This window comes from Ictidomys tridecemlineatus, chromosome 10, assembly GCF_052094955.1.
Source record: "Ictidomys tridecemlineatus isolate mIctTri1 chromosome 10, mIctTri1.hap1, whole genome shotgun sequence".
In the NCBI taxonomy this organism is placed as follows: Eukaryota; Metazoa; Chordata; class Mammalia; order Rodentia; family Sciuridae; genus Ictidomys; species Ictidomys tridecemlineatus.
The window spans coordinates 10,804,535-10,831,728 of NC_135486.1; the positions used below are offsets into that span (position 1 = coordinate 10,804,535).

The 27,194-nt window shown below is 48.4% G+C and overlaps 1 protein-coding gene across 2 annotated transcripts in view; it reads right to left on the bottom strand.

Annotated features, from left to right (window-relative positions):
• Window positions 1–1,984: 1,984 nt before the first annotated feature.
• Window positions 1,985–27,194, bottom strand: part of Sec16b (SEC16 homolog B, endoplasmic reticulum export factor) — a 45,477-nt gene continuing 20,267 nt past the window's right edge. For both annotated transcript variants that reach the window (XM_005319768.5, XM_040276823.2), the window contains 14 exons: window positions 26,292–26,409; window positions 25,113–25,224; window positions 15,585–15,690; window positions 11,502–11,642; window positions 10,296–10,409; window positions 9,459–9,534; window positions 7,605–7,916; window positions 6,765–6,832; window positions 5,701–5,853; window positions 5,416–5,514; window positions 4,861–4,960; window positions 4,660–4,739; window positions 3,643–3,738; window positions 1,985–3,082 (listed from right to left, as the gene is read on the bottom strand). In XM_005319768.5, the coding sequence (XP_005319825.3) occupies window positions 3,011–3,082; window positions 3,643–3,738; window positions 4,660–4,739; window positions 4,861–4,960; window positions 5,416–5,514; window positions 5,701–5,853; window positions 6,765–6,832; window positions 7,605–7,916; window positions 9,459–9,534; window positions 10,296–10,409; window positions 11,502–11,642; window positions 15,585–15,690; window positions 25,113–25,224; window positions 26,292–26,409 (1,647 nt within the window). In that variant the 3' untranslated portion in view covers window positions 1,985–3,010. The remainder of the gene's footprint in view (window positions 3,083–3,642; window positions 3,739–4,659; window positions 4,740–4,860; window positions 4,961–5,415; window positions 5,515–5,700; window positions 5,854–6,764; window positions 6,833–7,604; window positions 7,917–9,458; window positions 9,535–10,295; window positions 10,410–11,501; window positions 11,643–15,584; window positions 15,691–25,112; window positions 25,225–26,291; window positions 26,410–27,194) is intronic.

Genomic DNA, 27,194 nt, shown 5'->3' on the forward strand with positions numbered 1-27,194 from the left:
AGCGGCTTCCACGCTAGGCAACCTGAAGCCGAGCCAGGCCCGAAAGGGGCGCATGTGCCGGGGACTGAAGAATCGCGAGGCTCATTCAGAGTTTTATAGCCACTCACAGGGATTAGACAGAGGGCTGGAATGGTGGTGTGTGATAAAGACACTTAAATGGAATTTAACGGTTTGTTCTCTTTCAAATTATTGAACATTAAATTTAAATGTTTTCATATAAATATTACGTTATATGTATGTAGCAGAATGGCAAATTCGCACACTAGTGCTCGGGTTTTGTAAGGAAACCGTGGCTTCTCTATTTCCCATCACTGGTCTATTCTTCCTCCCAGTTCAAATTCCACTTAGAAGCACAGGAAAAAGCAAACTTGCCAACTAATAATATCTTATCTTCCCCTTGAAACAGAGTTTTAGGTGGTCCTTTTGTTTAGAGAGAGGGAATTCTATTCTCTATCCATTCCCTCCTGCAATGGCTTTTGGTGATGGGAAGGAGGACCTGGGCACCACAGCAGTGTGCTCTGTTCCTGGCTGGGGCTGGTCTGGCCCAGACCTCACCTGTTGCCTTCTGGGCCACTGCTTATCCATCAGGCCTTTTGGGACACTGTGCGGTTACTCCCTTCTGGAGTCCACACCACACCAGGCTGCAGGGAGCTGGGGCTCTGCCTCAGATCGTGGCCCTGGCCATCCCCCAAGACCAAGTGGCTGTGGCTCTCAGAACACATGGGACAGGTCCCCAAGCCAACATCAACTTCTCCCCAAGCCCTGCAGCCTCTCCCAGGATGTGGAAGAGCAGAGATGGGGCCTCTAACCCCAGCACATTCCCATTCCCTCTCTCTGCCTCAGCTTCCACCATACAAAGGCAGAGAGGGGAAGCACTTTTCTCTGACAGCTGCACATGCTTCATTTCACCATGACTGGGTTTTACCAGCTGAAGCTGTAAAATGACCATGACCTTTAGCAATGCAGGCACCAGCACCCAGCCAAAGATGATAAACAGCCAAGAACTTTATCAGACCCTTACCGGACCTAACGTGCCTGACCAATGACCAATGGAATTTGTTTTAACCAAGCATCTACAAATTAATGGCCACATTCTGACTTTGCCAGAGTGAAAACTCCTGAGGACAGATTAGCATAAACACCAGGAACCTGCTGCCTCTCCCGCAGAAACAGCCTACCTTTCCCTTCGTGGAAAACATGTTCACTGCCAGGTATTCTTTGCCTGGGAAGTGAGCGTGCTCAGAGCCTGCTGTGCTAAGCACTACAGCAGCCCCTTGCATGAGTCCTCCTGAGGAGGAGGAAGTGAGCTCCCAGGCATCTGATAGCTTTGTCCTGTTGGTCTTCACTCCCCTCCTTTGACGTGAGTGCTCTTTCTAGTGGGTAGGACTTGATTTGGTTAATCCTTGCAATGTCCTATTGCAGGTACTATTACTATTATCATCCTCTTTTACAGGTAAGACAAGTAAAGCATGGGACAGTGAGGTAGCCTTCCCCAAGGTTACAAGTGAACTGCATGTGACAGGATTCAAGTCTAGGCAGTTTGGCTCCTGTGAAACTCCACGCTACTGCCACAGAACTGCCACTAGGTGTCAGGATACCAAACAGAAGCAGCTGCAGCCTTTTTAAGGAAGAACAGGCACAGGCATTTACTGAGAGCCTTCTAGATGCAAAACACTTGGGCATGCATTTTCTAATTTAAGAGGTGACAAACTTTTTAAGGAGCAGAACATGCAACATTTAGTTAGTGAAGTGACTTGGTTTGTGTCAAAGGAGCTTTTGTCCATATTTTTTGAATTGAAAAAAAAATGATAATACTCGAGTAGACTTGGAAGTTTAAGAGGGCCAGTCCCTGGGTTCTTTGTTAACAAAAGGCTCTTTCCAGCTATTCACACCTGGCCACACAATAAGACCATTATTAGAAAGACTCAGGGAAGAGCCCATCAATGTATTTTCTCCCTCTGCAAAAATCAGCTAGAGACAAGCATTTTCTATAAAATTATCTGGGTTTAATTGCTATCAACATCAGAACTGTAGTACATTAAAGTACAAAACCTGTATGTACAATTACACACACAAAAAAAAACTGTTCTTTGTGAGGAGAAATTGTCAGCAAGTCTGACAAACAGCAAGAATCATTCCTATTTTGGGTCTGAAAGGAGAAATGGAAATTTCCAAGATATCCCCCCCACTCTCTGGCCCCAATGAACCTCCGAACATCAATTTGCAAAAGGCTGAGGTAGGAAGGGAGAATTAACAGTATCAGACACTCATTCCTCCCCTCTCATGGAGAGGATGAATTTTTAGGAAACGTTTTCCATCATTTATTATACTGATGTTCCATCCATCTGCATCATTAGGTTCAGTAGTTACCATGACAATATGATGCCTACAGCAATCTAACTTGATAGCCAGATGCCAGAATGTGAAAAAATAGGACCAGCTAAGAAAGTGAGAGGAAATATAATTAATCTGAACCACAGAGAAAATATGCAGAAAACTAGGACCAGGAGGAAAATTGCTGAAATGTCATTGAAGAGGGAATCCTTGAAGGGCAGCAGTGATCCAGTTGCAGTATAAAAACTTTGCAAACTGGAACACTGCACCCTCTATAACTAAGCCTGGGGAGGGGGTCAATGTGCTCTTGGAATGTTGCTCGGAGCCCCTGCTGCAGCACCCAGCGGGGTCACCAACGATGTGGGCCACAGGATTCTTGGGGACCTAACTTTTCCTGAGGTTCTCAAGGGCAGCTGCCATGACACTCTGCTCACTTCCCAGCTCCTCTTATACCCAGATTTTCCATCTGAGTTTCCACCGTGCTGAAGCTAGACTTAAGCCTGGAGTGAGCGGTCCCTTGGGGATCCTGTTCCCTTGCCACTAAGTGCCAGTGGAGGCAACAGGCTGGCATGGCTATCTTGAGGGCCTGGACGTGGCAGAGCGGATGGGGACCGAGGAAGGCAGAGCAATAGAAAAGCTGTGCTCCTGAGAGAGGAGCTGGAGACGAAGCTCCTTCTCAGCAAGGCTGAGTTGGGTAGCGGCGCTGAGCTAGGCGGCTGGGCTGACTCAGGCTGGGAGCCCTGGGGAGCTGAAAAAGAAGAACACACATTAGGCCAGAGCACAGCTCCCAGCACGACTCTGCTCAGGTCTGACACACAGGCACACACCCCGTGTCTATCTAGAATGTTCTGGCCGCAGGTGGCTTCCTAAGGTTGTATTCTCATGAACTACCCTCACCTCCCAAATACAGTGAAAAGAAATTTGATTGTATAAAGAGGGAGGCCAAATGCCACATTAGCATGAGTTAAGTCGATCCCAAGTCCCTAAGGAGCAGGGAGCTTGGCTTCCGTTACCCCAGGATGGAGGGATGGTATGCGCACACCACTGCTACCAGCACCAACTGTGGCTCTCACAAATTAAGCCCATTAAAGGTCAAGAGCAGTATTTCTAATGCCCTCATTTATTGAGCATCTTCTAGGTGCAAAGCACTTCACACTCACACCTGTGAGGTAGCTACTAATAATCCCCTACCTCAGACGCAGTAGCTGAGACGTAGGTCCCCACAGTAAGTGGTACAGCCGAAGAGAAACCCAGGCCTCCTGCATGCAAAACCTGTGCTCCTGACCCTCCTGCTGAGGGCGTCCTTACCTGGGGAACCTGAGATGGGTTGTAGAGCGGAACAGCCCCTTTCAAGGCAGGTGGAGGAAGAACGCCAGGTCTGGAATAGAGCTCAGAAGAGACACCCTGGGAAGGAACACAACGGAAACCCAGTGAGTGGCCCAAGTCGAGAACACCAAAGCCTTCCCTCAGCATCGACTTGGCATGAGACAACTGGAGAGGAAGGTTTCTCCTAAAACTCAAGAAATTGACAGCAAACAAACATGGCTCAAGTGGGCACAACCCACCCCCAGATCCGGCCAGCAATGCAGAGGCTCAGGTGCTGCTGTACCTGCAGCGAGCAGGCAGACAGAGCCAGAGTCAAAAGCACACCGCATCCTGCAGAAGGCCTAAAACACTCCAAAATGCTCTAATCAGGCTTCAAGGAACAAAACTGCTTTCCTAGCAACAGGCAGGAAATCCCTAGTGATGTGGAGGACTCATGAAGAACTGGTCACAGCCCTAGCCAAGGGCACCCGTGGATTCCAGCCCCAACCCTGGCAGGGAGAGAGGTGTCCTCCAGAACCCACCTAAGGAAACTGCATGAGCTATGTCCCTCCAAAGAGTCATGACAAAGCCCTGTCCCTGATATCTCAGAATGTGACTGTGCTGGAGAAGGCATCTTTAAAGGGGCCATGTGGCTGCCTAGCCCAGCATGACTGGGATCCTTAGAAAGAAAGGATTTTGAACACAGGCACACACAGGAGAGATCACGAGAAGACACGCGGAGAAGGCGGCCATCACCAAGCCAAGCAGCAAGGCTGCCCAAGAGCCGACACCTTGATCTTGTACTTCTAGTCTTCAGAACTGTGAGAAATCGATTCTGCTGTTTACGCCCTCCTGTCCGTGGGGCTTTGTCATATCAACCCAAGAAACTAATGCAGACTCTCTCTCACACTCCCCACAGGCCAGCCCGACGCAGGCGGCACACCCCCAGGCCACGCTGAAAGCCCAGGCTCACCCCCACACACAGCCCTGCGGAGGCCTCGGCTCCAGGGGGCTGCTCACCTCAAGCTCCGAGAACCCTCCAGTCCCAGTGCCCTCGGCTGTTGCCCCCCTGGACGAGGATCTTCCAAGGTCTCCCCCACCTAGAAGGCAAAGAGTCAGAGCCGTTCCCTGTGCTCAGGACTGGGGAGTCCCCACGCCCTGAAGGCACCTCCACCCCCAAGAGCACCATGACCCCACAGGCAGCCCAGAGGTCATAGGTACCTGTGCCCCTGGAGGAGGCGCCAGCACCAGGCAGAGGTGGAGACTCGAGAAGAGGCATGGGTGAGAGTCCCTGGTGGGGAGAGGACGCTCTGGGGGGCTCCTGCTTGGTGGAGAAAGGCAGCACTGAGGACACTGGTGGTTAACAAATTCAGGCAATGCGTCCCACACCAGCAACAGTGGTCACCACCTGCACCTGCCACTGGGTGCCCTCCCCAAAGGGCCACTCAGTAATTCAGATCAACTCCCTCCTGGGAGCTAGGACAGGTAGAGCAGGACAAACAGTCCCTCCTGCCCTCTCCTGGACCACACAGTCTCCAGGGAGCCACTGCAGGGCAGAGAAGTTAAAATCCTTTGTCCTGATCATGAAGACTTTTTGAAATCTGCCCTTGCCCTGCCAGAACCAATTTCTTTCCTACAATCACCTCCCAATGCAAAGACTCTGTTTCGTCCAGGCTGGGGTGGAGTCGGATGCAGCCCACAGCTCCACAGAGCTGGAGAGACGTCCTCTGGAAGGCCCACAGGGAGGGGACTCCCTTCCCCTCCCACGGAGGTTACCTCCGAGTCAGTGCTGTCTGAGGTGTCCTCCTCTCCAGAGGGCGACACGTTGCTCGCGGGCTTGGACCTAAACCAGCTGAACCAGCCAAATCCTGAGCTCTGGAAGGCAAAGAGGGATCTTTATGGCCTGTAGATTCCTTTCCCCCCAGTGGCTGTGAGATTAACTGCCCCCAGTGAGAGACAAAGGCTGGAAGGAAGGGGACACCAGACTCCTGTTCTGCCCACGATTCGGGAAGGAAGCAGAAGAGGAAGGAAGGATGGGAAGAGAAGGTCGAGCCCCTCCACCTTCGCGTTCTCCTTCACGTCCCCCGGCTTCTCTCTCTCTGCGGCACTGGGGGAAGGTTTCTGATCTGCTTCCTCAGAGGGCTCTTCCTGGTCTTCCTGGCCCACGTTGGTGGAACTCTCCGAGAAACTGTGCGCTCTGGGGGCCGGTGGGGCCTGGGTTTTGATAAAGACCCGGACTTCGCATAAGCACTTGGCAGGTCACACAGCATATTTCCACACACGCTCTCTCGCCCCACCTACTCAGTAAATCCAAGGGACAGTGTCTCGGGGGGTCGTATCTTACTGAGGAGGAAGCAAGCCTTAGCCATGAAAATACAAATGACTTGCTGAAGGTCTGGGGCCAGGCGGGTGTCAAATCCAGCCTTCGTGTCCCCCCACCCTGGGAGTCTGGGCTGCTCTGCTTCTGCTCTAGAACCACGCCAAGGCCTGCTGCAGGAGTCAGGGAAGCTACTACTGAAGACGAAGAGGGCCTGGAAACACCCACAGAGACCCCCAAGCCCAAGAAACGTGGCAACCAGAGAACCTGAGGCACTTAGAGCTCACTTCCTGACACAGCATCTGCAGTTTGTACCAAAGCTGCCCAATGCCCAGCGAAGGGGCACATTCAACCAGCAGCTGGATGGGATGATCAATTAGACATGGCCGCCTCCGTCACCCCCCAGACCCACCAAGGAGAAAAGACATCACAGGCACTGTCACAGCTGCCATAGGTCTTTCTTTGATATAAAGCAGGGTACAAATTAAAATAAGGAAATAGAAATCAAAGTCTCCTACAGGGGCGCAGGTTCTGAGAGCTTTGGGGAGGATGAGGCAGGAAAGGGACAGAGGTCCCAGGACAGAACTAAGCCAGCTGAGCTGCTCCCTCCTCCAGAGCACAGGTGGGTGGGGCTGAGCATAAGCAAGAACTCAGCCTCCCTCCAATGCCAGGACTGGGTGGAAAGAAACAGAAGAGACCAGGTGTGACGCGGAAGAGAACGTTCCCCTGGCCAGGGAGGAGCTGGAGTGTGGCCAAGCCCCAGGGCCATTGAGTAGGCATCGTCCTCACTCATGCTTCGTTCTTTCACCTGAGGTTTGGAAATGTCCTTTGGATCATCGAGTTGCCAAGAGGTGTCTTGGGATGCTGCGCTCTCTCCTGTAGCACCAAACAGAAACAAGGAGAGTGAGCCGCATTAGTGCTACCCACCCCCATCCTGAAGAAGGGAGATGATTTTCCCAGCAGAGCAACAAGGAGGTCGCCGGAAATGCAAAGCCCACTTGTGTGGCCAGCCACCCCAGGACACCCTGATCAACCTAACTCTACCCCACTGAACTCCAAGGCCGTTCCTTAGGGATTTGGGAAATCAGAGCAACGGGGAGCTAGAGACAGGGATCCCCCAGTCTCCGCTCCTTGGAAATCTCCATCTTGGCCAGGGTCTTATTTTAGAAGGTTCAAGAATCTCATCCTCCCCCGTGGCTCCCAGCACTGTGCGGGCATGACCCAGCATCGATCCCCCACACTCAGCCCCTGCTGTCCAAGGTCTCCTGGACCTGAAGAAACAGACTGGGACAGGGGCACAGGTCCCTGCCACAGTCCCTACCATGAGCTCTTGGGTGCAGGAGGACTCAGGGAGAGGGTCCGGCCTGGCCTGCCCTGTGGTGCCATGTGAAGGAGGCACGGGCGGCATTTTCCTTATTCTCTACCCTGCAGTGGCTCCGTGGAGACTCTGTGGTCCAGGAGAGGGCAGGAGGGACTATGTGTCCTGCTCTACCTGTCCCAGGGGAGAGGCAGCCTGGGATACATGCACACCCACACCCCTGCCTTCCCCAGCTCCAAGCCCACCTCCTCCCAGGCCCTGCGCCCCCTCACCAGCTTCCTCCCACCATAGCTGTGCTCCCAAGGCATCCACCTGGCCAGCAGGCCTTACCAGAGGGAGGGTGTGTCTGCAGTGCTTCCTCCCAGACCCTTCCTCCAGGAGCCCCTGTCACTGCCACACTGTCTCCGCCACTGTCACTGCTGGGCCCTTGGAGATGGGTCTCAGGAACCGAGTAGAGAGGCACCGGCGCCTCCGTGTGCCCTGAACCTCCTCCCACTGGGTAGGGGCCCTGATGCAGGGGGAAGGGCTGCTGTGGGCTGGGCTCGGGGAGGCCCGTCTGCTCAGGTGTTGGCCACAGAGCTGAGTGGTACCCAGGGACTTCTGAGTGGCCTTGATGTCCCAAAAGATCCTGGCAGGAAGTGTCTAAGGATGAAAGGCAAAGAAACGGTGAGACCTGAGAGCGGCATCTGCAGACGGATCACATCAGAAACTCCCCTGCCCTGTCCTCTGAGAATGCAGTCCCAAGGACCAGCCCTTGGCGTGGCTTCAGTGATGACTAGCAAAGCACAGAATGACTGTTCCACCTCTTGGTGCTGCTTAAAGGACTATCCTCCCCACTTCCTGGAAGGATCTCTGAGTCCTTAACCCAGGGATCAGGAGGAAAAAATGACCATCCCATCTAATGCCACACCTTTTAATTTTGGGATAAACTCTCTCCACTAAGGAGTTCCTAATGGACTTGGGTTTTGGAAACCCAGGAAACTTCTAGTTAAAAACCCAAATTTGGGGCCAGAAGTTGTAGCTCAGTGGTAGAGAGTTTGCCTCGCACGTATGAGGCCCTGAGTTTGATCCTCAGCACCACTTAAAAATATATATAGTGTCCATCTACAAAGTATAAAAAATATTTTTTAAAAACAAATTGGACCTTAGAAACCCCAACCTTACTTTTAAAGAATCAGAGCACATTTGCCCTGGAAGGGACCCTGCTGATAAGATACACCCCTAAGGTGTGGATGTGGGAAGTGAATGGGCCAAGGTCGGGGTCTGGGGTAGGCTGCTAGCCCACTGCTCCACTAGGCATCAGCAGACAGGGCTGCAGGAAGCAGCCATCCTCAGACACCAGCCTGGCTCTCCCCAGCCTGCACCTCCGCAGCCCTGTGGCTCATGGCAAATCCCAGAAGCAGAAAGCAAGGCCCTCCTCTCTCCCTCTTCCTCTCTCCCCACCCTCTGCTCTTCCCTGAAGGAAATGCCAAAGGCTGGACATGGCCAGGAGGGAAGCCACGAGAGCCCGTGCCTGACCCCACCAGGGTGGTAACTGGGGAAAAGGATATGGAGGTAACTGAGGGCATAACGCCTGCTGACCAGCCCTTCAGAGGCATCCTGAAGGAGGAACAGGGGTGACTTCCTTTGAAACACACTTATTTCATGGTGAGATGGCAACCAAGAGCTCCAAAATCTCCAGAGCGTCCAACGTCCCAGCAATCACCTTCGACACAGGTAACTATGATTTCTGGCCCCAAGAAACTACCCAGGTAGGAGAAGGCACTAATATAGGTGAAGCAACACGCATAAGAGGCACTTAAAAGCCTGACTGTGGGCTGGGCACAGTGGCAGGTGCCCGTGATCCCAAAGGCTTAGGAGGCTGAGGCGGTCACAAGTTCAAAGCCAGCCCCAGCCACTTAGTGAGGCCCTAAACAACCTAGTGAAGCCTGGTCCCAAAATAAAAAGGCCTGGGGATGGGGCTCAGGGGTGAAGCATCCCTGGGTTCAATCCCTGGTACCAGAATAAAGAAGCCTGACTATGAGACAGAAACGCTCTCAGTGCAGGGATTTAGAAGTGTCCGAGTATGAGACCCACAGAAGCCTATGGGGGAGCAGCTGGAGCCATGGGGACGCAAGGGTGGCACTTCCTAAGCTACCTCACCTACTACAGTCCCATCCAGTGTCCGTGCACCGTTTTGGATACCTGTGATTCTTCCTCTGGCTCCCGAAATATCTGAGCGAGCAGAAGGAGGATCTCCAATGTCTCCTGCTGCCTTTTGCTATTCAAAATAAAGTAAAATCCTTTTAAGCGGCCTAAGAACAACAAGGACAGGGGACAAGATCGTTGAAAAATTAAGTCAACAAGAAAATTCCAGTGGAAGTGATAAGGAAAGGGGACTACTGCGTGCTCAGGGCCCAGGACACTCGCTCCCAGGTCTCCCAACGCGGCTAGAGCAGCAGAGATGGCCGCAAACCAACACATCCATTCTCCCCAGAGTGAGGGGCAGACCGAAAGAACTAAATTGTAGGCCTCAGAGTCCGCAGCAGAAGGAGGAGGGAGAAAAGGCTGCATGCTTTTAAAAATCCACTTTGTCCTTTCTTCAGAGCAGAGTGGAAGAAAGAAAATGGGGGAGGCCCTGCTCCAATTACGGGTGTGATTACGGCCAGCAGCTTTTGCAATTGTCAGAACAAAGAGAAAAGGCCCGGAAGTCTTTTAAGCAATTGCCCTACATTACATGAAAGTGACACAGGTCCACTGTGATCCATTGTTCCTAGCAGAGATGGGGAAGCTTTGATGGTCACGAAACATTCTTTGGGACCTCAGAGAAGGGTGGCAAGAGTGGTTTGGAAGTGCGCCCCCTTGTGTCACATGCAGACATAGTTCAGACCAGGAAGAGAAGCAGCCACAGGTCCCTGGGAGTCCCACCCTTCCCAGAACACAGTCTGGGCAGCAGGGACGGTGGGAGGCTCCGCAGGCCCTTGGTGAGCTTACTCTATTTCTAGGGGAGTGAAGAGGGAAACTCAGCTCTTTCCTCCTCACCTCCAGCTCCCTGTGCCTCCTCCGCAGTTGAAGTAGCCAATCTGGCTCCTGGTCCCTGTCCCCACGGCGTCTTTCTAAAGCCAGAGGATCTGACAGCTTCAGTTTCTCCGCCAGCTGTGCCGGGTTTCCAGAAGGCCAGAAGGGCCAAGAAGAGAGGGGAAAATAGAAGACAGGGAAGAGGGTGGGAAAGGGGCGGAAAGGAGAAAGAGCCGTAAGTAACTTGCAAGTTCTGGTTTGAAAGAACAAGAAACAGGAAATCCAGCAGATGCCCTCCCAAAATGGCAGCACACTTAAAACAAGTGGCCCATGCTGGTGTTGGATACAACACAAGATATGATGAGAAACGGCTTCTGGACGCTTCTCTGTAAGAGGGCCTCTAAACTTCAGGGCCCACAGGAGTCACCCAGGACCTTGTTACAAAGGCTAATTCTGATTCCAGCCGCCTGGTGGGCCTGGGCCTGCACTTTAACCGCTCCCAGGTGACTGAGGTCACTGAGAGGCTTCATTCCATGACCGTGTCCCCAAACCCCAATCATCCATCCTGGGTCCCGAAGCCCCTTGCAATCAGAAACCTGTTGCCCAGAAACTTCGGGGAACAGGAAGTCAGCACCACAAGGTTTACCTGTTACAGAATCCAAAACGTGGGCCTCCTCTAAGCCAAAGCAAAACCTTAAGGACAAGCTGCCTTTTTTGCTCTACAGCTAATGGATTTTTCTTCAATTAATTGGAACAACTATTTGCCTGATTGTTGTTTACTTCCCCGGGAACTCAGGGTTGATATGTTTTTTTGTTTTCTTTTTAAATGTATCCCATATGTGATAAAATATTCCATGCGTTGAAAAGCATTTTAATAAGGATCATTTCCTGTTTTAATCAACTAAAATATATTTTCTAATGCTGGCTTTTGTGATTAGAACGACTCACAATGGCACACGGTTTTACTGTACCAGAAAAGCAGATGCAAGAATGAATTTCTCAAGGAGCACATGCCTGGTTTCCAGTCCCCATATCTCACCACCCCCCACCCAGCACATCCTTCTCTGCGCTTATCACATCGGGGCACGCTTATGTGGTCAAAGACAGCTGTGGGTTCCAATTTTGCAGCATGTTCAAAGAAGATGAAATGTGAAGTCTAAGCTGCTCAACAATAGCTTTCTCTGAACACTGAAGATAAAACTCCTGCAGAGGACCCTTTGAGACACTCACCTTGATGAGCTCCACTAATAGCACAGGGTGACTACTCTCTCCCTGGCTCAGGACAGCTGCGCAGATGGCTTCACAGTAATGCAGGGCCTGGGAGGCCAGGCCATAATCTGCCAGACGGGAAGCATAAAGGAGCTTATATACCTGTGAAGAGAAGGGGCTGGGGGTGAGTCCATCCAGGCAGGGACAGAGAGAAACGCAGATAAGACTTCTTGGAAGTCAGCTGATTGCTGGTTCTGCTAGCTCTGGCATCCAGATATCAAGGGCCCTGTGCCATCTGGGGCATTTTGTCTGTGCACGGGCACAGCTCCAAATCCAGCCAGTAGCTCCTACATTATAGAGCAAGAGATGGGGTCACCTCGGCTCACCCTCCCAGGCCCTGGTCGCTGGGGAAAGACACGGGAGGACAGACTTCTTCCCCAGCAGCCCACATCCCAGAGAGCCTAACACCAAGCTCAGGATACACAGGAAGAGGCAAAAACAGACCTCAGCACAATGGGCTTAGAGCCCACAGGTGCAGACAAGACAGGTGAGCTCTCACACAAGCACGAGGGCCAAGCAGGACCAAGCCCAAAGACTGGGTGCTAGAAGACCCAATCACAGCCAAGCTTGACGCAGGTGTGGAGCTTGGGCCTAGTTACCTACCATTTCCTTACTGCAGCATGGGGTTCGTCATGCCACCTACCCCTTTGGTCATTGTGAAAATTCAGTGAGATCACCCATATAAAGCCTTGCAACACACGGTATGTGAGAGAAGAGCATCGATAACATGTAATCCCTCTGCACCTCAGTTTCCTCTTTTGTAAACGGAGTGGGAGGGAGTTAACCTTGCCTTCCCCATAAGGTTAGAGATCACGCACAAGAAGCACCGTAGCAGGATGCCAGGCAGCTGGGACACCCAGGGCAACCAGCTGCTCTCATCACTATCAGCCCAGAGCAGAACCAAAACCACTGAGCACTGGGACAAATAAACAAGGGAAAGAAAAGAGGACAGAGAGCCCCCCCCCGCCTCCCCCCAACAGGGGAGTCATGGGAAGAGCTGATGGCAAGGTCTGCTGGGAGGGGTCGGTCTCTGGCAAGACTCTGAACAAAGAGGCAATACCCAAAGCATCATTTCTTTATAATAATACAGTCATTTGTTGCAAGGTTGTGTGTGTGTGTGTGTGTGTGTGTGTGCTGTTATTGTTGCTGTGCACACTCTCAATACCCAGCACTGAAGGAGACACAAGGAGTCAGCAGAAAAAGTTTCAATTCTTCCCTACCCACCCCGCACTGTGAATTAGCAGCCACATATCAGAGAAAACATTCAGCGTTTGCTTTTTGGAGATTGGCTTATTTCCCTTAGCATGATATTCTCCAGCTGCATCCATTAACCAGCAAATACCATAATTTCATTCTTTTTTAAAGCTGAGTAATAGTCCATCGTGTGTGTGTGTGTGTGTGTGTGTGCGTGTGTGTAAAACATTTTTTATCCATTCATCTATTGAGGACACCTAGGTTGTTCCATAGTTTAGCTATTGTGAGTTGAGCTCCTATAAACATTGATGTAGCTGCATCACTGTAGTTTACAGATTCTAAGTCCTTTGGGTATAAACTGAGAAGTGGGATAGCTGGTCAAAGGGTGGTGCCCTTCCAAGTTTTCTGAGGAATCTCCATACCGCTTTGCATAATGGTTGCACCAATTTGCAGTCCCACCAGCAGGGAGTGAAGCGAGGGGAGGGGGACAGGGGTAGGAAGGATAATAAAATGAATCAGACCTTATTACCCTACCTACATATATTCCTATGTGACAGTGGGATTCTACATAATGCATAACCAGAAGAATGAATATTTCATTATTTATGAGGTATCAAAGTGCATTCTACTATCATGTGTAACTAATTGAAACAAATATTTTTAAAAATTAAGAAAAGAAATAGTCTCTGCCTAAAGAAGACAATTCCAGCAGGGAAATTAGGTAGCTGCCATGTAAAGAAAATGAAGGCAAGGTGAGTTCAAGGTCAAAGGGAGGGGCTGGGGTGTGGCTCAGCGGCAGAGCCCTTGCCTCACAGGTGAGGCCTGGGTTCGATCCTCAGCACTGCATAAAAATAAATAAGTGAAATAAAGGTGTTGTGTCCAACTACAACTAAAAAAAAAAATGTTTAAAAAAAATGTCAAAGGGGGCCCTGGCTGTGGCTGCCATCGTCTGGACAGTGAGAGCAGTCCCTCTGGGTCCAGCACCGTTCCAGTGCACTACAGAAATGAACCAGCTCCAGCTCAGACCAGCTCCAGAGTGCAGGCACCATTGCACCCAAGCCACAGCCAAGGCCACGGAGGGCTGCACTACAGTCCACCAGCAGGAGGAAGAGAGGAAGCTTCATGGACCTGGGAGCACAGGAGGATGCGATTATCGTCTTTAGTCACCATGAATATAAGTGACGATGGACACCAAGTAGAGAAGGGGAGAAGAGAGAACAGAACCTCAGCATGGACCCCACCTGCCCACTGAAGCCCTCAGAGGGGAGAAGAAGGTTGAGGGCCAAGGACAGAGTGGGGAAGGAGGGCCAAGGGGCAGTGTAAGAAGGAGGGGAAGGGCAAGTGCCCTGGGTGGGCATCCAACTCCCTGGGCCTCCCTCTGGGCAGGTTGCTATGGAGGTGAGAAGGAGGAGGAGGAGGAGGAGAAGGAAGAAGAGGAGAAGGAGGAGGAGAACAAGGAGGAAGAAGAGGAGGAGGAGGAGGAGGAGAAGGAGGAGGAGGAGGAGGAGGAGGAGAAGGAGGAGGAAGGGAAGGAGGAGGAGTAGAAAGAGAAGGAGAAGGAGAAGGAAAAGGAGGAGGAGGAGAAGGAGGAGGAGGAGGGGAAGGAGGAGGAGGAGTAGAAAGAGAAGGAGAAGGAGAAGGGGGAAGAGAAGGAGGAGGAGAAAGAGGAGGAGGAGGAGGGGAGGAGGAGGAAGAGGATGAGGAGAAGGAGGAGGGGGAAGGAGGAGGAGGGGGGAAGGAAGAGGAGGAGGGGAAGGAGGAAGAGGAGTAGAAAGAGAAGGAGAAGGAAAAGGAGAAGGAGGAGGGGAAGGAGGAGGAGGAGTAGAAAGAGAAGGAGGAAGAGAAAGAGGAGGAGAAAGGAGGAGAAAGAGGAGGAGGAGGAGGAGGAGGGGGGAGGAAGAGGAGGAGGGGAAGGAGGAGGAGTAGTAGAAAGAGAAGGAGGAAGAGAAGGAGGAGGAGGAAAAAGAGGAGAAGGAGGAAGAGGAGGAGGAGGAGGGGAGGAGGAGGAAGAGGAGGAGGAGGAAGAGGAGGAGGAGAAAGAGGAGGAGGAGGAGAAAGAGGAGGAGAAGGAGAAAGGAGGAGGAGGAGAAAGAGGAGGAGGAGAAAGAGGAGGAGGAGGAGGAGAAAGAGGAGGAGGAGGAGGAGGAGTAGTAGAAAGAGAAGGAAGAGGAGGAGTAGAAAGAGAAGGAGGAGAAGAAAGAGGAGGAGGAGGAGAAGAAAGAGGAGGAGGAGGAGAAGAAAGGAGGAGGAGGAGGAGAAGAAAGAGGAAGAGGAGGAGAAGGAGGAGGAAGAGGAGGAGGAGGAGGGGGAAGGAGGAGGAGGAGGGGAAGGAAGAAGAGGAGTAGAAAGAGAAGGAGAAGGAGGAGTAGAAAGAGAAGGAGGAGGAGGAGTAGAAAGAGAAGGAGGAGGAGGAGAAGAAAGAGGAGGAGGAGAAGAAAGAGGAGGAGGAGAAGAAGAAAGAGGAGGAGGAGGAGAAGAAAGAGGAGGAGGAGGAGAAGAAAGAGGAGGAGGAGGAGAAGAAAGAGGAGGAGGAGGAGGAGGCAGCAAGAGAAGAGGAGAGAGGGCTGATGTGGGAGGAGGCGGGCCCAGAACTGCAAGCAGGATTCTCTTGTGCCTGGAGTGAGGCAGGAGCCTCCAGCAGAGAGGCATCTGCCAGGTTTCGCTTTCATATTGTAAAATGTAGACCTTTAGGGGACATGAAAAGAAATCCTAACCTCCCCATTCTCACACTAATGAGGAGAAACACAGTCGATGCCTTAGCCCCGGGAAGTATGTGCCAAACGCAAAGCTGGAAATCCAGCTGCCCAGAGCCTGCACAGCTCAGCTGTGCCCTCCACTGGGTTCCGTTACCTGAAAAGAAGGGATGAAGGACTTGGGGCGGCCCAGCATCTGGCAGTACTCGAAGATTTCCGTCCTCTGGATAGCCTCGGTTGTTGCGAATTTCAAAAACTCTTGGCTAAAACCAGAGAATAATAATAAAAGAGATTGGGGAGTGAGGGACAGAGCTAAGTCCTAGTAGACCCCAAACCAGCTGCATCCTCTGGTGGCAGAGCCTCGTCTGTTGAGAGCCACAGCCAAAGGGGCCCCAGCAAACTTCCAGCTGCCAGCAAGCTTCAGACTGCCCCAGCAACATCTAGCTGATTGGCTCCTCTGCGGTGATGTTCATTGGGCTGTTTCCCTGCCCTTCAGACTGCCAGCTGATGATTGGCTCACAGCTGCCCCAGCAACATCTAGCTGATTGGCTCCTCCACGGAGCTGCTCATTGGGTGACTTCTTTGGCTCTGCCCACGCAACCCAGCCAATCGGCCTCAAGAGGGGGAGGATTGTGGGAGGAAAAGGCTGGTGTGGGGGAGAGAGGCTTGTGGAAGCCGGTGGTGGCAGTTGGGCTCTGAGGGTTTTTCCCTGGAGCTGTTTTGTTTGGCGTTTGTAGTTCTAGAAATAAAGTTAGTTTCTTTTTGACAAGTGGCTCCTGATTTGTGCCAAGCCAGACTTCGGCATTTGGTGGCTCGCACGGGGAGCAACTGAGGGTAAGTAAACTGCTCGCCCCTGAGGGCAGGGCGAGAGGATGGGTAGCCATTCTAAGTTTACTCTTTTGTTTTGCTTCGTTTTTGTTTTAACTTGCCTGTCCCTGGAGATGAGTGAGAGGGAAGAAAAACCACTCACATCTGAGGAAAAACTATTTGCGTTTGAGGAACAGATAGGGAGAAAGGACGGATACATATGTCAGGAGGATAGAAAGGCTGTTATAATGATTTTGTGTGGTTCCCTTTTTATTGGATTCTGTCTCGGTTTTGTTTGGCGTCATCTTGTTGGGTTGTATTATAGTAGAAATACGGGATCAGCAATTAGTAAAAAACAAACCGAAAGAGTGTTAAGTAAATTGTTAGAGGAAGGAAGCTTCCCAGTAAAATCAAGAGCAGTCAGGGCATACGTTGATGTAATACAAGAATATAGCCCATGGCTTTTTAAGGAGGAGCTGTTAGATATATCACAATGGAACCATCACGGTGAAGATTTAAAAAGAATAGAAAAGAACAACCCAGGGACTCTGCCAGTTGGCACATTGTCATTGTGGACGTTGGTATCTAGTTTGCTTAGTCCAAAGCCTTCAGTTCAGACAGAGGTAGAGGAAGAAGAAGACATATTGATTCAAGTAGAAGAGGAAGTCTCTCAAGTTAGTCAGACAGAGGAAAAGATTCAAGTAAAAGCTCGAGCTAGTCAGAAAGAGGAAAAGATTCAAGTAAAAGAGAAGGTCTTTCGAGATAGTGAGACAGAGGAAGGAAGTTTAGAGCAGAAAAATCTATCAGGGGAAAAGTTAAAACAGGTGACTGCTAATAAGACCCTTTTATTAGAGAGCGTAAGTGTCCAACCAACAGCACCGCCTCTACAGGAGACTGCTACTAACAGCATTCTATCACCAGAGGGCGTAAGTGTTCAACCAACAGCGCCACCTCTACAGGAGACTGCTACTAACAGCACTCTATCACCAGAGGGCATAAGTGTCCAATCAACAGCACCACCTCCATATGCTAAGAGACTCCCAACCCCCGCAGTTGATAGTTTGGATCCTGAGACAGGATCTCAAGTATGCCCTGTATTTGAGGTAGGAGGGCAGCGAACTTACCAGGGTTTAAATTTCAAATCAGTGAAGGAGCTAAAAGAGGCTGTAACAACCTATGGTCCTCAAGCACCCTTCACTGTAAGCTTGGTCGAATCCATTACCAACTTAAGCATGACGCCAGCAGATTGGGCTAGTTTGTGTAAAGCTGTGCTAAATGGAGGACAATACCTGTTATGGAAGGTTGCCAATGAGGAATTTTGCAAGGAGACGGCTAGTCGAAATGCAGCAGCTGGTTATCCTCAGAGAAATCTAGATATGTTGTTAGGAAAGGGACCTTATGAGGATCGGCAGCAACAACTTGCATATGATCCTGGTGTATATTTACAAATTGCTGTAGATGCAGTTAGGGCATGGAAGTCTTTACAAGAACCTGGAGGTTTACAAGGTCAATTATCTAAGATAATACAAGGAGCTAATGAACCTTACGCTGAATTTGTAGATAGGCTTATTCAAACAGCTACCAGAGTTTTTGGGAATACAGAACAAGCAATGCCATTTATAAAACAACTGGCTTATGACCAAGCGAATCGTTGGTGTAGAGATATCATTAGACCATGGAAACATGAAGATTTAAACACATATATTAAATTATGTAGAGACATTAATGAACAAGGGCAAATTGTGGCAGCTGCAGTAAAACAAGCTTTAGATGCCAGAGACATTAATGAACAAGGGCAAATTGTGGCAGCTGCAGTAAAACAGGCTTTAGATGCCAGAGACATTAATGAACAAGGGCAAATTGTGGCAGCTGCAGTAAAACAGGTTTTGGATGCCAGAGACATTAATGAACAAGGGCAAATTGTGGCAGCTGCAGTAAAACAGGCTTTAGATGCCAGGCCAAGAACATGCTACAATTGTCAACAAACAGGACATTTTAAAAGGAATTGCCCCATAGGAGGAGGGTTTAACAAAACTAGGTATCAAACAAGTAGAATACCGGGTATTTGCCCACGATGCCGTAGAGGGAGACATTGGGCTAATGAATGCCGTTCTCAAACCACCATAGAGGGTACTCCATTATATTGGGCTAATGAATACCGTCCTCAAACCACCATAGAGGGTACTCCATTATCAAAAAACGAACAAGGACAAGGTGTTTATCCACAATATCGTGGACAAAGGCATCGGGCTCCGTTGCCAAAAAATGGACAGGGGGCCCCAATGCTCCGGGGCCCCAAACCACAAATATACGGAGCACTGGAGGAACCCAGCAACCCCAGCAACCCCATCAGGGTAGTGCCCAGCACATCAGATCCCTCATCAGACAAACCAGAGGGAGCGCAGGGTTGGACATCTGCGCCTCCACCAAATCAGTACTAACTCCAGAGATGGGAGTTCAAATCATTCCCACAGGGGTAAAAGGACCTCTTCCCAAAGGAACAGTAGGCTTATTATTGGGACGCAGCTCTTCTACTCTAAAAGGACTTTTGATAAGTCCTGGGGTAATTGATTCCAATTATGAAGGTGAAATAAAAATTATAGCCAGTTCTCCAAAGGGTATATCAGTAATTTCACCAGGAGATAGAATAGCACAGTTACTAATAATACCAAGCCTACATGATAAATTTTCCAGTCATGTTGTAGAAAGAGGTTCCAAGGGATTAGGCTCCACAGGTGTAGATTGGGCTATGCTTTCTTTAAATTTAGATTCTCGCCCCATGCTAAAACTAAATATTCAAGGACATGAATTTAATGGGCTACTGGATACAGGTGCAGATCTTAGCATCATCTCTCGTCAAGAATGGCCAAAACATTGGCCATTACAACAAGCCACTCAATCGCTTCGAGGCCTAGGAGTGGCGACTAATCCCGATAGAAGTGCAATGCTATTAGATTGGAAGGATCCTGAAGGATGTGAAGGAACTATACAGCCATATGTATTGGATCATCTTCCCGTAAATTTATGGGGACGAGATGTCTTAGATCAATTAGGTTTGACATTAACAAATAATATCAATCAAAATGCACCCACTATTATGGCTAGACAAGGTTTTAGGAAAGGAAAAAGATTAGAAAGACAAGAACAATGTATAGCAGCACCAATACAAATAGATCAAGGAACAGACAGACATGGGTTGGATTTTCACAAAGGGCCACTGAGACAATAAAAATTACATGGAAATCAGAAAGACCAGTATGGGTTCCTCAGTGGCCCTTGACTAAAGAAAAGACACAAGTAGCCCATGATCTGGTCAAACAACAATTAGCGGAAGGACATATACAACCTTCTGTATCTCCCCATAATACTCCCATTTTTGTCATCAAAAAGAAATCTGGTAAATGGAGATTACTGCAAGATTTAAGAGCCATTAACAATGAAATGGTCATTATGGGACCTGCTCAATCGGGGATTCCTCAATTGTCTGCTTTGCCAAAAACTTGGTATGTTTTAGTTATAGATATTAAAGATTGTTTTTTTTCAATTCCAATTCATCCTGAGGATAGTCCACGTTTTGCATTTACTATCCCTGCACTAAATCATGAAGGTCCTGATCAGAGATATGAATGGAAAGTACTCCCTCAAGGGATGGCTAACAGCCCAACTATGTGTCAAATTTATGTTAACAAAGTAATCCAGCCACTTAGAAATCAAAATCCTGAACTACAAATATTTCACTATATGGATGATGTGTTATTGGCACACAAAGCTAAAAACACATTGCTAGAATGTTATGCCACACTTACAAACTTATTAAAAAATTATAATCTAGAGATAGCAATAGATAAAGTGCAATTAAATTTTCCAATTAATTATTTAGGAGTTCTATTATCCTCAACCATGGTCCGTCCACCAAAAATTCAAATACGAGTAGATCAACTCAAATCACTTAATGACTTTCAAAAGTTATTAGGAGACATAAATTGGATAAGGCCTTATCTAGGTATTCCAACAGGAGAATTGGGACCTTTATTTGATATCCTAAAAGGTCCATCAGATCCAAATTCACCCCGAATGTTAACGCCTGAAGCAAGAAAGGCATTAAAAATCATTGAAACATATATGGAAAATATGCATTTGGATAGAATTGATATAAGTTTGCCTTTATTATTTATTGTATTACCAACAAAAAATATTCCTACAGGAGTATTTTGGCAAGAAGGTCATTATTATGGATACATTTATCTTATTCTCCTAACACTATTCTTACTAGATATCCTGAGGCTGTAGGACAATTAATACTCAAAGGAATAAAAACAGCAAAGGCAGTGTTTGGAATTTCTCCCCATAAAATTATTACTCCATATACTATGAATCAAATTGATGAATTAGCTAATGAGTTAAATACTTGGGCAATAATAATGTGCAAATCTAATGTTTCATTTGATAACCACTTACCATCTAATCCTTTATTGTCTTTTTGGTCATTGCATCCTGTAATTTTTCCAAAAATGACAAGAAAAACACCTATCATGAATGCTCCAAATATATTCACTGATGGGTCAAATAATGGTACAGCAGCAATAGTTACACCTGATCAAACTTTTACATTTTTAGTACCCAAACAATCAGCTCAAAAGGTAGAGCTTAATGCAGTATTACAAACTTTTGTGATGTTTAAAGATTCTGTATTTAATTTATTTTCTGATAGCCAGTATATAGTTAATGCTATAGTATCCCTTGAAGATGCTGGTAGAATTTCCCCTTCTTCTACTGTTTTCTCTTTGTTTTCCACTATACAAAGTTTAATCTGGGACAGAAAAGATCCATTCTTTATAGGACATATCAGGGCACATACAGGATTGCCTGGAGCCCTTAGTTTAGGCAATGATTTAGCAGATAAAACTACACGTGACATACATATTTTCTCTGTACTAGAAGAAGCTATAAATTTTCATGAAAGATTCCATGTCAATGCTAATACTTTACAAAAGCGTTTTAAAATAACTAAGGAACAAGCTAGACAAATAATAAAACAATGTCAAAATTGTGTGACCTTTTTACCACAAGTTAATCTTGGAGTCAATCCTAGAGGATTGATGCCTAACCATATTTGGCAGATGGACGTCACACACTTGCCAGAATTTGGAAAATTAAAATATTTGCATGTTACAGTTGATACTTCTTCTGGATTTTTGATGGGCTCCCTTCATGCCGGCGAAAAAACTAAAGATGTTATAGCTCATTGCTTACAAAATTTTGCCACTGTGGGCATTCCAAAACAGTTAAAAACAGATAATGCCCCTGGTTATACGTCTACTTCTTTTAAACAATTTTGCTCATCATTTGGCATTACTCATATAACAGGAATCCCATACAATCCACAGGGTCAAGGCATAGTTGAAAGAGCTCATCAAACTATTAAAATGTACTTATTAAAGCAAAAAGACGGAATTGGGAAGGGGTATATATTCCCCAAAGATAAACTTAAAATAACTCTTTTTACTCTAAACTTTTTAAATTTGGATTCATCAGGACTTAGTGCTGCAGAAAGGCATATGTGTCCAAAAAATGTACATAAGCCCAAGGTACTTTGGAAAGATATTCTAACAGGACAATGGAAAGGTCCTGACCCAGTAATTGTCTGGAATCGGGGGTCTGTTTGTGTGTTTCCACAGGAAGAACAGCAGCCGATTTGGATTCCAGAGAGATTAACCAAGGTTCTGACCCAGAACAGCAGCCGATTTGGATTTCAGAGAGATTAACCAAGGTTCTGACCCAGTGATTGTCTGGAGTCGGGGGCCTGTTTGTGTGTTTCCACAGGGAGAACAGCAGCTGATTTGGATTCCGGAGAGATTAACTAAAATCCTGACCCAGTGATTGTCTGGAGTCGGGGGTCTGTTTTTGTGTTTCCACAGAGAGAACAGCAGCCGATTTGGATTCCAGAGAGATTAACTAAAGCAATTTCTACAGACCAAAAAGAAGATGATTTAGCTCAAATCCATAATAGCTGATATCCAAAACTCCAATTTGGCTATCCTTACATCTGCGACAGAACCAGGATGCTTTTTTCAATATCTATTTTATTATTGCCCTTTCCCATATCATGAAGTTCTATTTTATTTTTTTTGAGCTCATACAGACCTAGGTTAATGTTTTGCTGATCAGTTCTATTTTTTTTTTTTTTTTTTTGACTATAGAGTTTTTAAACATTGCAATAGAGATTTTACCTGTAAAAAGTTATAAGGCCTTTACTATTGTGTTATGTGTTGTATGTATTATATTATGTGTGCACACTTGTGTTTTGTGTTATATGTTTGAATGTACGTATGTCCAATGTACATATTTCTATATATCATATATGATGAGCGCTCATGAAAAGATGGATCCAAATATTTTTTTTTTATTCACGTGATTTAAATGGTTTAATTTAAATTGGGTAAATAACTGTTAAGAATTGTTTTAATATGTAAACAAAAAGGAGGTTAACAGATCTGTTTGTTTACTCTCACCTTTAGTTTTCATTATATTTAATAATTCTCTTCACTATAATATAAATTGTTAAGAAAATTGTTTTCTTTTAAGAAAATTGTTTTCTTTTAGTGTCTTCTGGAATGTTACCTAATTTTTTCTTTAGTCATTATTGCCAGAATTCCTATCTTCATCCCTGTGCCGGTGAAGACAAAGATAAAACTAATCTACAGTTTCTGCAATAGCCATCACTGAACTGCTTACAGAACTTACACTGAACTGCTTACAGAACCGTCAATTGACTTGGTATATCTTCCTCCCTTCTGCTTGTCATGATCATTCAGCTAAAATTTGGGGGTCAACAGAGGTGAGGCAAAGAACCTCACCCCCCCCCCCCCGAGACCTCTCCACAGGTGTGGCTGTACTGGACCGGTAGTCAATGACGGGTAAGATCCAATTACAATGGTACCAACCTAAGACAGGAGGCTGACGCCCTGAGGTCAGCTCATCCGAAGACGGGTAAGGACCATATGTATTGGACAACCTAAGGCAGGCACGGTCCATAAGCCACATGCTTGTTGTTTAAACAGAGAGGGGGAGATGTTGAGAGCCACAGCCAAAGGGGCCCCAGCAAACTTCCAGCTGCCAGCAAGCTTCAGACTGCCCCAGCAACATCTAGCTGATTGGCTCCTCTGCGGTGATGTTCATTGGGCTGTTTCCCTGCCCTTCAGACTGCCAGCTGATGATTGGCTCACAGCTGCCCCAGCAACATCTAGCTGATTGGCTCCTCCACGGAGCTGCTCATTGGGTGACTTCTTTGGCTCTGCCCACGCAACCCAGCCAATCGGCCTCAAGAGGGGGAGGATTGTGGGAGGAAAAGGCTGGTGTGGGGGAGAGAGGCTTGTGGAAGCCGGTGGTGGCAGTTGGGCTCTGAGGGTTTTTCCCTGGAGCTGTTTTGTTTGGCGTTTGTAGTTCTAGAAATAAAGTTAGTTTCTTTTTGACAAGTGGCTCCTGATTTGTGCCAAGCCAGACTTCGGCACTCGTCCTGGGCTGATCCCAGGGCAGCTCCAAGAGATTGCAGGTCTGCTCTGGGATACAGAGCAGAGCTCTGCACCTGGACAGTAGGAGGCAGAGGCTGAGAGAGGAGGTCCTCCTCAGCCTTCTTTGCTGGAGAATAAGGTCCTGAGTCCTCTTCTTAAACCTACCAAGCACTGGTCTTTGTGCCCCAAACCCTGGCATGTCCCAGGAAAGTCACCCCAGCCTGCGCACAGGGGCACAGAAGAGGGAGCCATGGGGCCCTCCAGGTGCACTCAGGGAAGAAGGCCTGCCAGAGGACGGGGACAGCTGAGCCAGAGAGCAATGGCAGCCCTGCACTGGATGCTCATTCAGCGAGGAGGAGGACATGGTGAGTGTAATCTGAGGGGCCACCAGTGTCCCACATGCCCCTCAGATCACTCTTCCCTGAACAGCTTGCCATGGTGTCTGAAATCACAGTCACCAGGGTTATTCCTGGCGGTTAGAACATTGCCTCCAGAAATGTCCTCATTTATCATGAATATGGAAGGGGACATGTTAGTCCAAACACCCTTGTTGTCACATCTGGCCCTCTGATGAGCTAACTGTGCGTGGAGACCAGGGTCCCGAGAAACAGGCTATGATGTGGTTGCCGCTAAGGTGGCAGCAGCTGGGGGCAAGTGTCACAAGAGCAGACTTCGCAGCTGGCTGCCTGGACCCCACATCCAGCCTGGCATAGTGGCTGGGGCCAGCTCTTTAACTCCTTTGTGCCTTGGTTTCCCTCCTCCGTGAGACTGAAAATATACCCTCCTCTAGTGTAGATCTGTAACATGGGAAATAGTGCCCCAAGAGCTTCAGAAATCCTAACTGTTACTGCTAGGAACTCTAAGCTTGTCTGTCTGTCCATCTACTCATTCTCTAAAGGCTTGCTGAGGTTCCCCTGTGTGAAAAACCTGGTGTCACAGCCAACAGAGAATAATAAGCCCCCCAGTGGGCTCTGAGGGACAGTCATGGTAGGGGTGCTGGGGCTCCAAGGAGGGAACGTCAACTTCTTCCACTTCCCTATTTTTCCTGGGGTGGCCTCCTAGAAGCAGCCCAGGGGGGTTGTGGGTTGGGGTTTTGCTGTGGTTGAGTTTTCTTTAGAGAGGATCTCTGGTTGTGGAACCAGCGTGCCACCTAGTGTCCAGAGTGGCACAATACAACTCAAAGGCACCAGCTCGCCCTTTTCGCAGAGCAGCAGGACCTGAGGTCTGAGGCCCCCTGGTGGTGAGCCAGCTCAGCAGCAGCTAAAGTTCACAGGAAAAATCAACAGTGGCACCTTGAAACCCAGCAAGGGCTAAAACAGTCCCGCGGCAAACATCTTTGCGGTTCCCTTTCCCACGACGTCACATACCTGTGACTGCTGCCCAGCAAGGCCAGATGGTCTGTCTTCACGGTATAGTGGCCAAAGGGCACGTGAGCCACGAGATAGCAGAAGTGAGCGGCCTCCACCAGCCCTTTCCCCGCTGTGGGAGGAGCAGAACAAGACCCAGTCATGGAGCCCGCCGTGTGGGGTCCCGCCGTGTGGGTGGGAGAGAGAGAGAGATGCAAGAGTGGACTTGGGGGTCAGGGGAGAAGCCTCACGGGAGTAAATCAACAAGCTTCTCAGGCCAAGTCACAGCCCCTGCAGCGCCCCCCCCCCCTTCACTGACCCTGCTTCATGACCTCAGGTGTTACATTTCAGTTCTCTTCAGCCAGAATAAGGCCCTATTCTCATTCTCCCTAATGGATTTTCCATAGGAATTTTCTAAACACTTTAGTCCTTCATGATGATGTGGGGTGAGTAGGGATGTCTACACCTGAGCAAAGAAGTGGCCCTATGTAAGAAGCAATTCTTAAACCAGATGGAATGAATTCCAGTCCATCAAGTCCCTAGCAAGGTGCCTGGCTCAGGAGGGCCTCCACAAACATGGGTACCTCTCTTCCAGGGCGCTGAACAACCCCACCTCTTGGCAGCACCTGACGCGTGACTACTTCAGGTTTAACAGAGCAGCGTTCACAGAGTTCCACACTGAACACCAGGGTTTCTAGATGTTCTGCCCCTTGAGCAAATTAAAGAACCATTCATCTGGAACATTCACTAGCCTCTAAGTGCTCGCAAGGCTGTGTTTAGACAGAGATGACAGAAGTAAAGACTTCAGAGTAAAGACTAAAGGCTGCTATTATTATCGTGATTTTTAAAAGTAGTTCAGGCAAAAACAGAATTTCCTCACTGACTGAGCTGGGTCACTGAAGGACTAACAGCAGCAAGGAACATCGTCCTCTGTGCTTCTCCATGTACAGGGGGGTCACTAGGGACAAAGAAGAGACTGCAGAGAGGAGAGTCTGCAGCATCAGAACACCAAGTGTCGGGCTGGCCTGCTCTGGCTTGCCGTGGAAATTCTGGGGAACAGAGATGCAGGGAAGAACTGCAAAGCTCCTGAGCCTGCGACATAGACTGGCCTTCACAGAATCTCAGAATCTAGGGACAGGTATTTAAAGCAGGCCTGGAGATACCCTAGAGGAGCAGGGGGCAGCGCAGGCGTCCACTTACCCAAGGTGTCCCCCATGGTGACAATAGCACGTTGGTGCAGCTCCGGATCCCCAGCCTGATTTGACAGAATCACAGCCAAGTGGGGCCTCCAGTCCCCCCACTGCTTGTCCCCACAACACTGAAAAAGGGCAGAAGAATAATGAAGGCTTCCAGAGTCATTTAGTGCTGCCCAAAGTACAGGTTAACACAAAAGGCTGCTGTCTGTCTTTTGGTTTGGAGGAATTCAGGGGACACTCAGGATACTGACTGCCGTGCTACCAAATGTTGATCTAGAGTTCTCATTAAAAATAAATAAGAAGACAAAACTGCTAGAAAGATAGCCAGGCAGACAGACACACATAGACAATACATACAAGAATATGCATGTGCCCAAGAATATCAGGAGATAAACAAAATGACATTAGTCATTCACTAATTTTTAAATTCTTCCCAGGGCCTTACTTTCACCCCAAATAGCAGAAAACAAAACAAAACAAAACAGAAAAGAAAAACAAACTTTGATGTTTGCGTGGGAGAAGGAAAATCAAACATCTTTTTCTTATGAGTAGAAGAGACTGCATTAGCCTGTCACAGATGTCAGGGGGAACACTAGGCCACCTGATGTCTCACCACTGCTAATGTTTTCTGGTTTTACTAAGCCCCTTGACACACGTCATCATATCTAACCTTTGCAACAATCCTGTGAGGTGGGATTCTTACTACCGCTTTAGGGATATGAATAGCCAGTCCACCCGGCCAGTACTCAATCCCCAGTCACTTCCCTCCTGCCTTGGGAGGCTAAGGACTCCACCAGGGGGCAGCAGAGAAGTAGAAACGTGGGGAAAACCAACAGAAATGGTGCTTTCCCTGCGAGCTAGCCCAAGGGCCACTCTTCTCCCAAATGAGGGAAAAATTCAGGGAAGA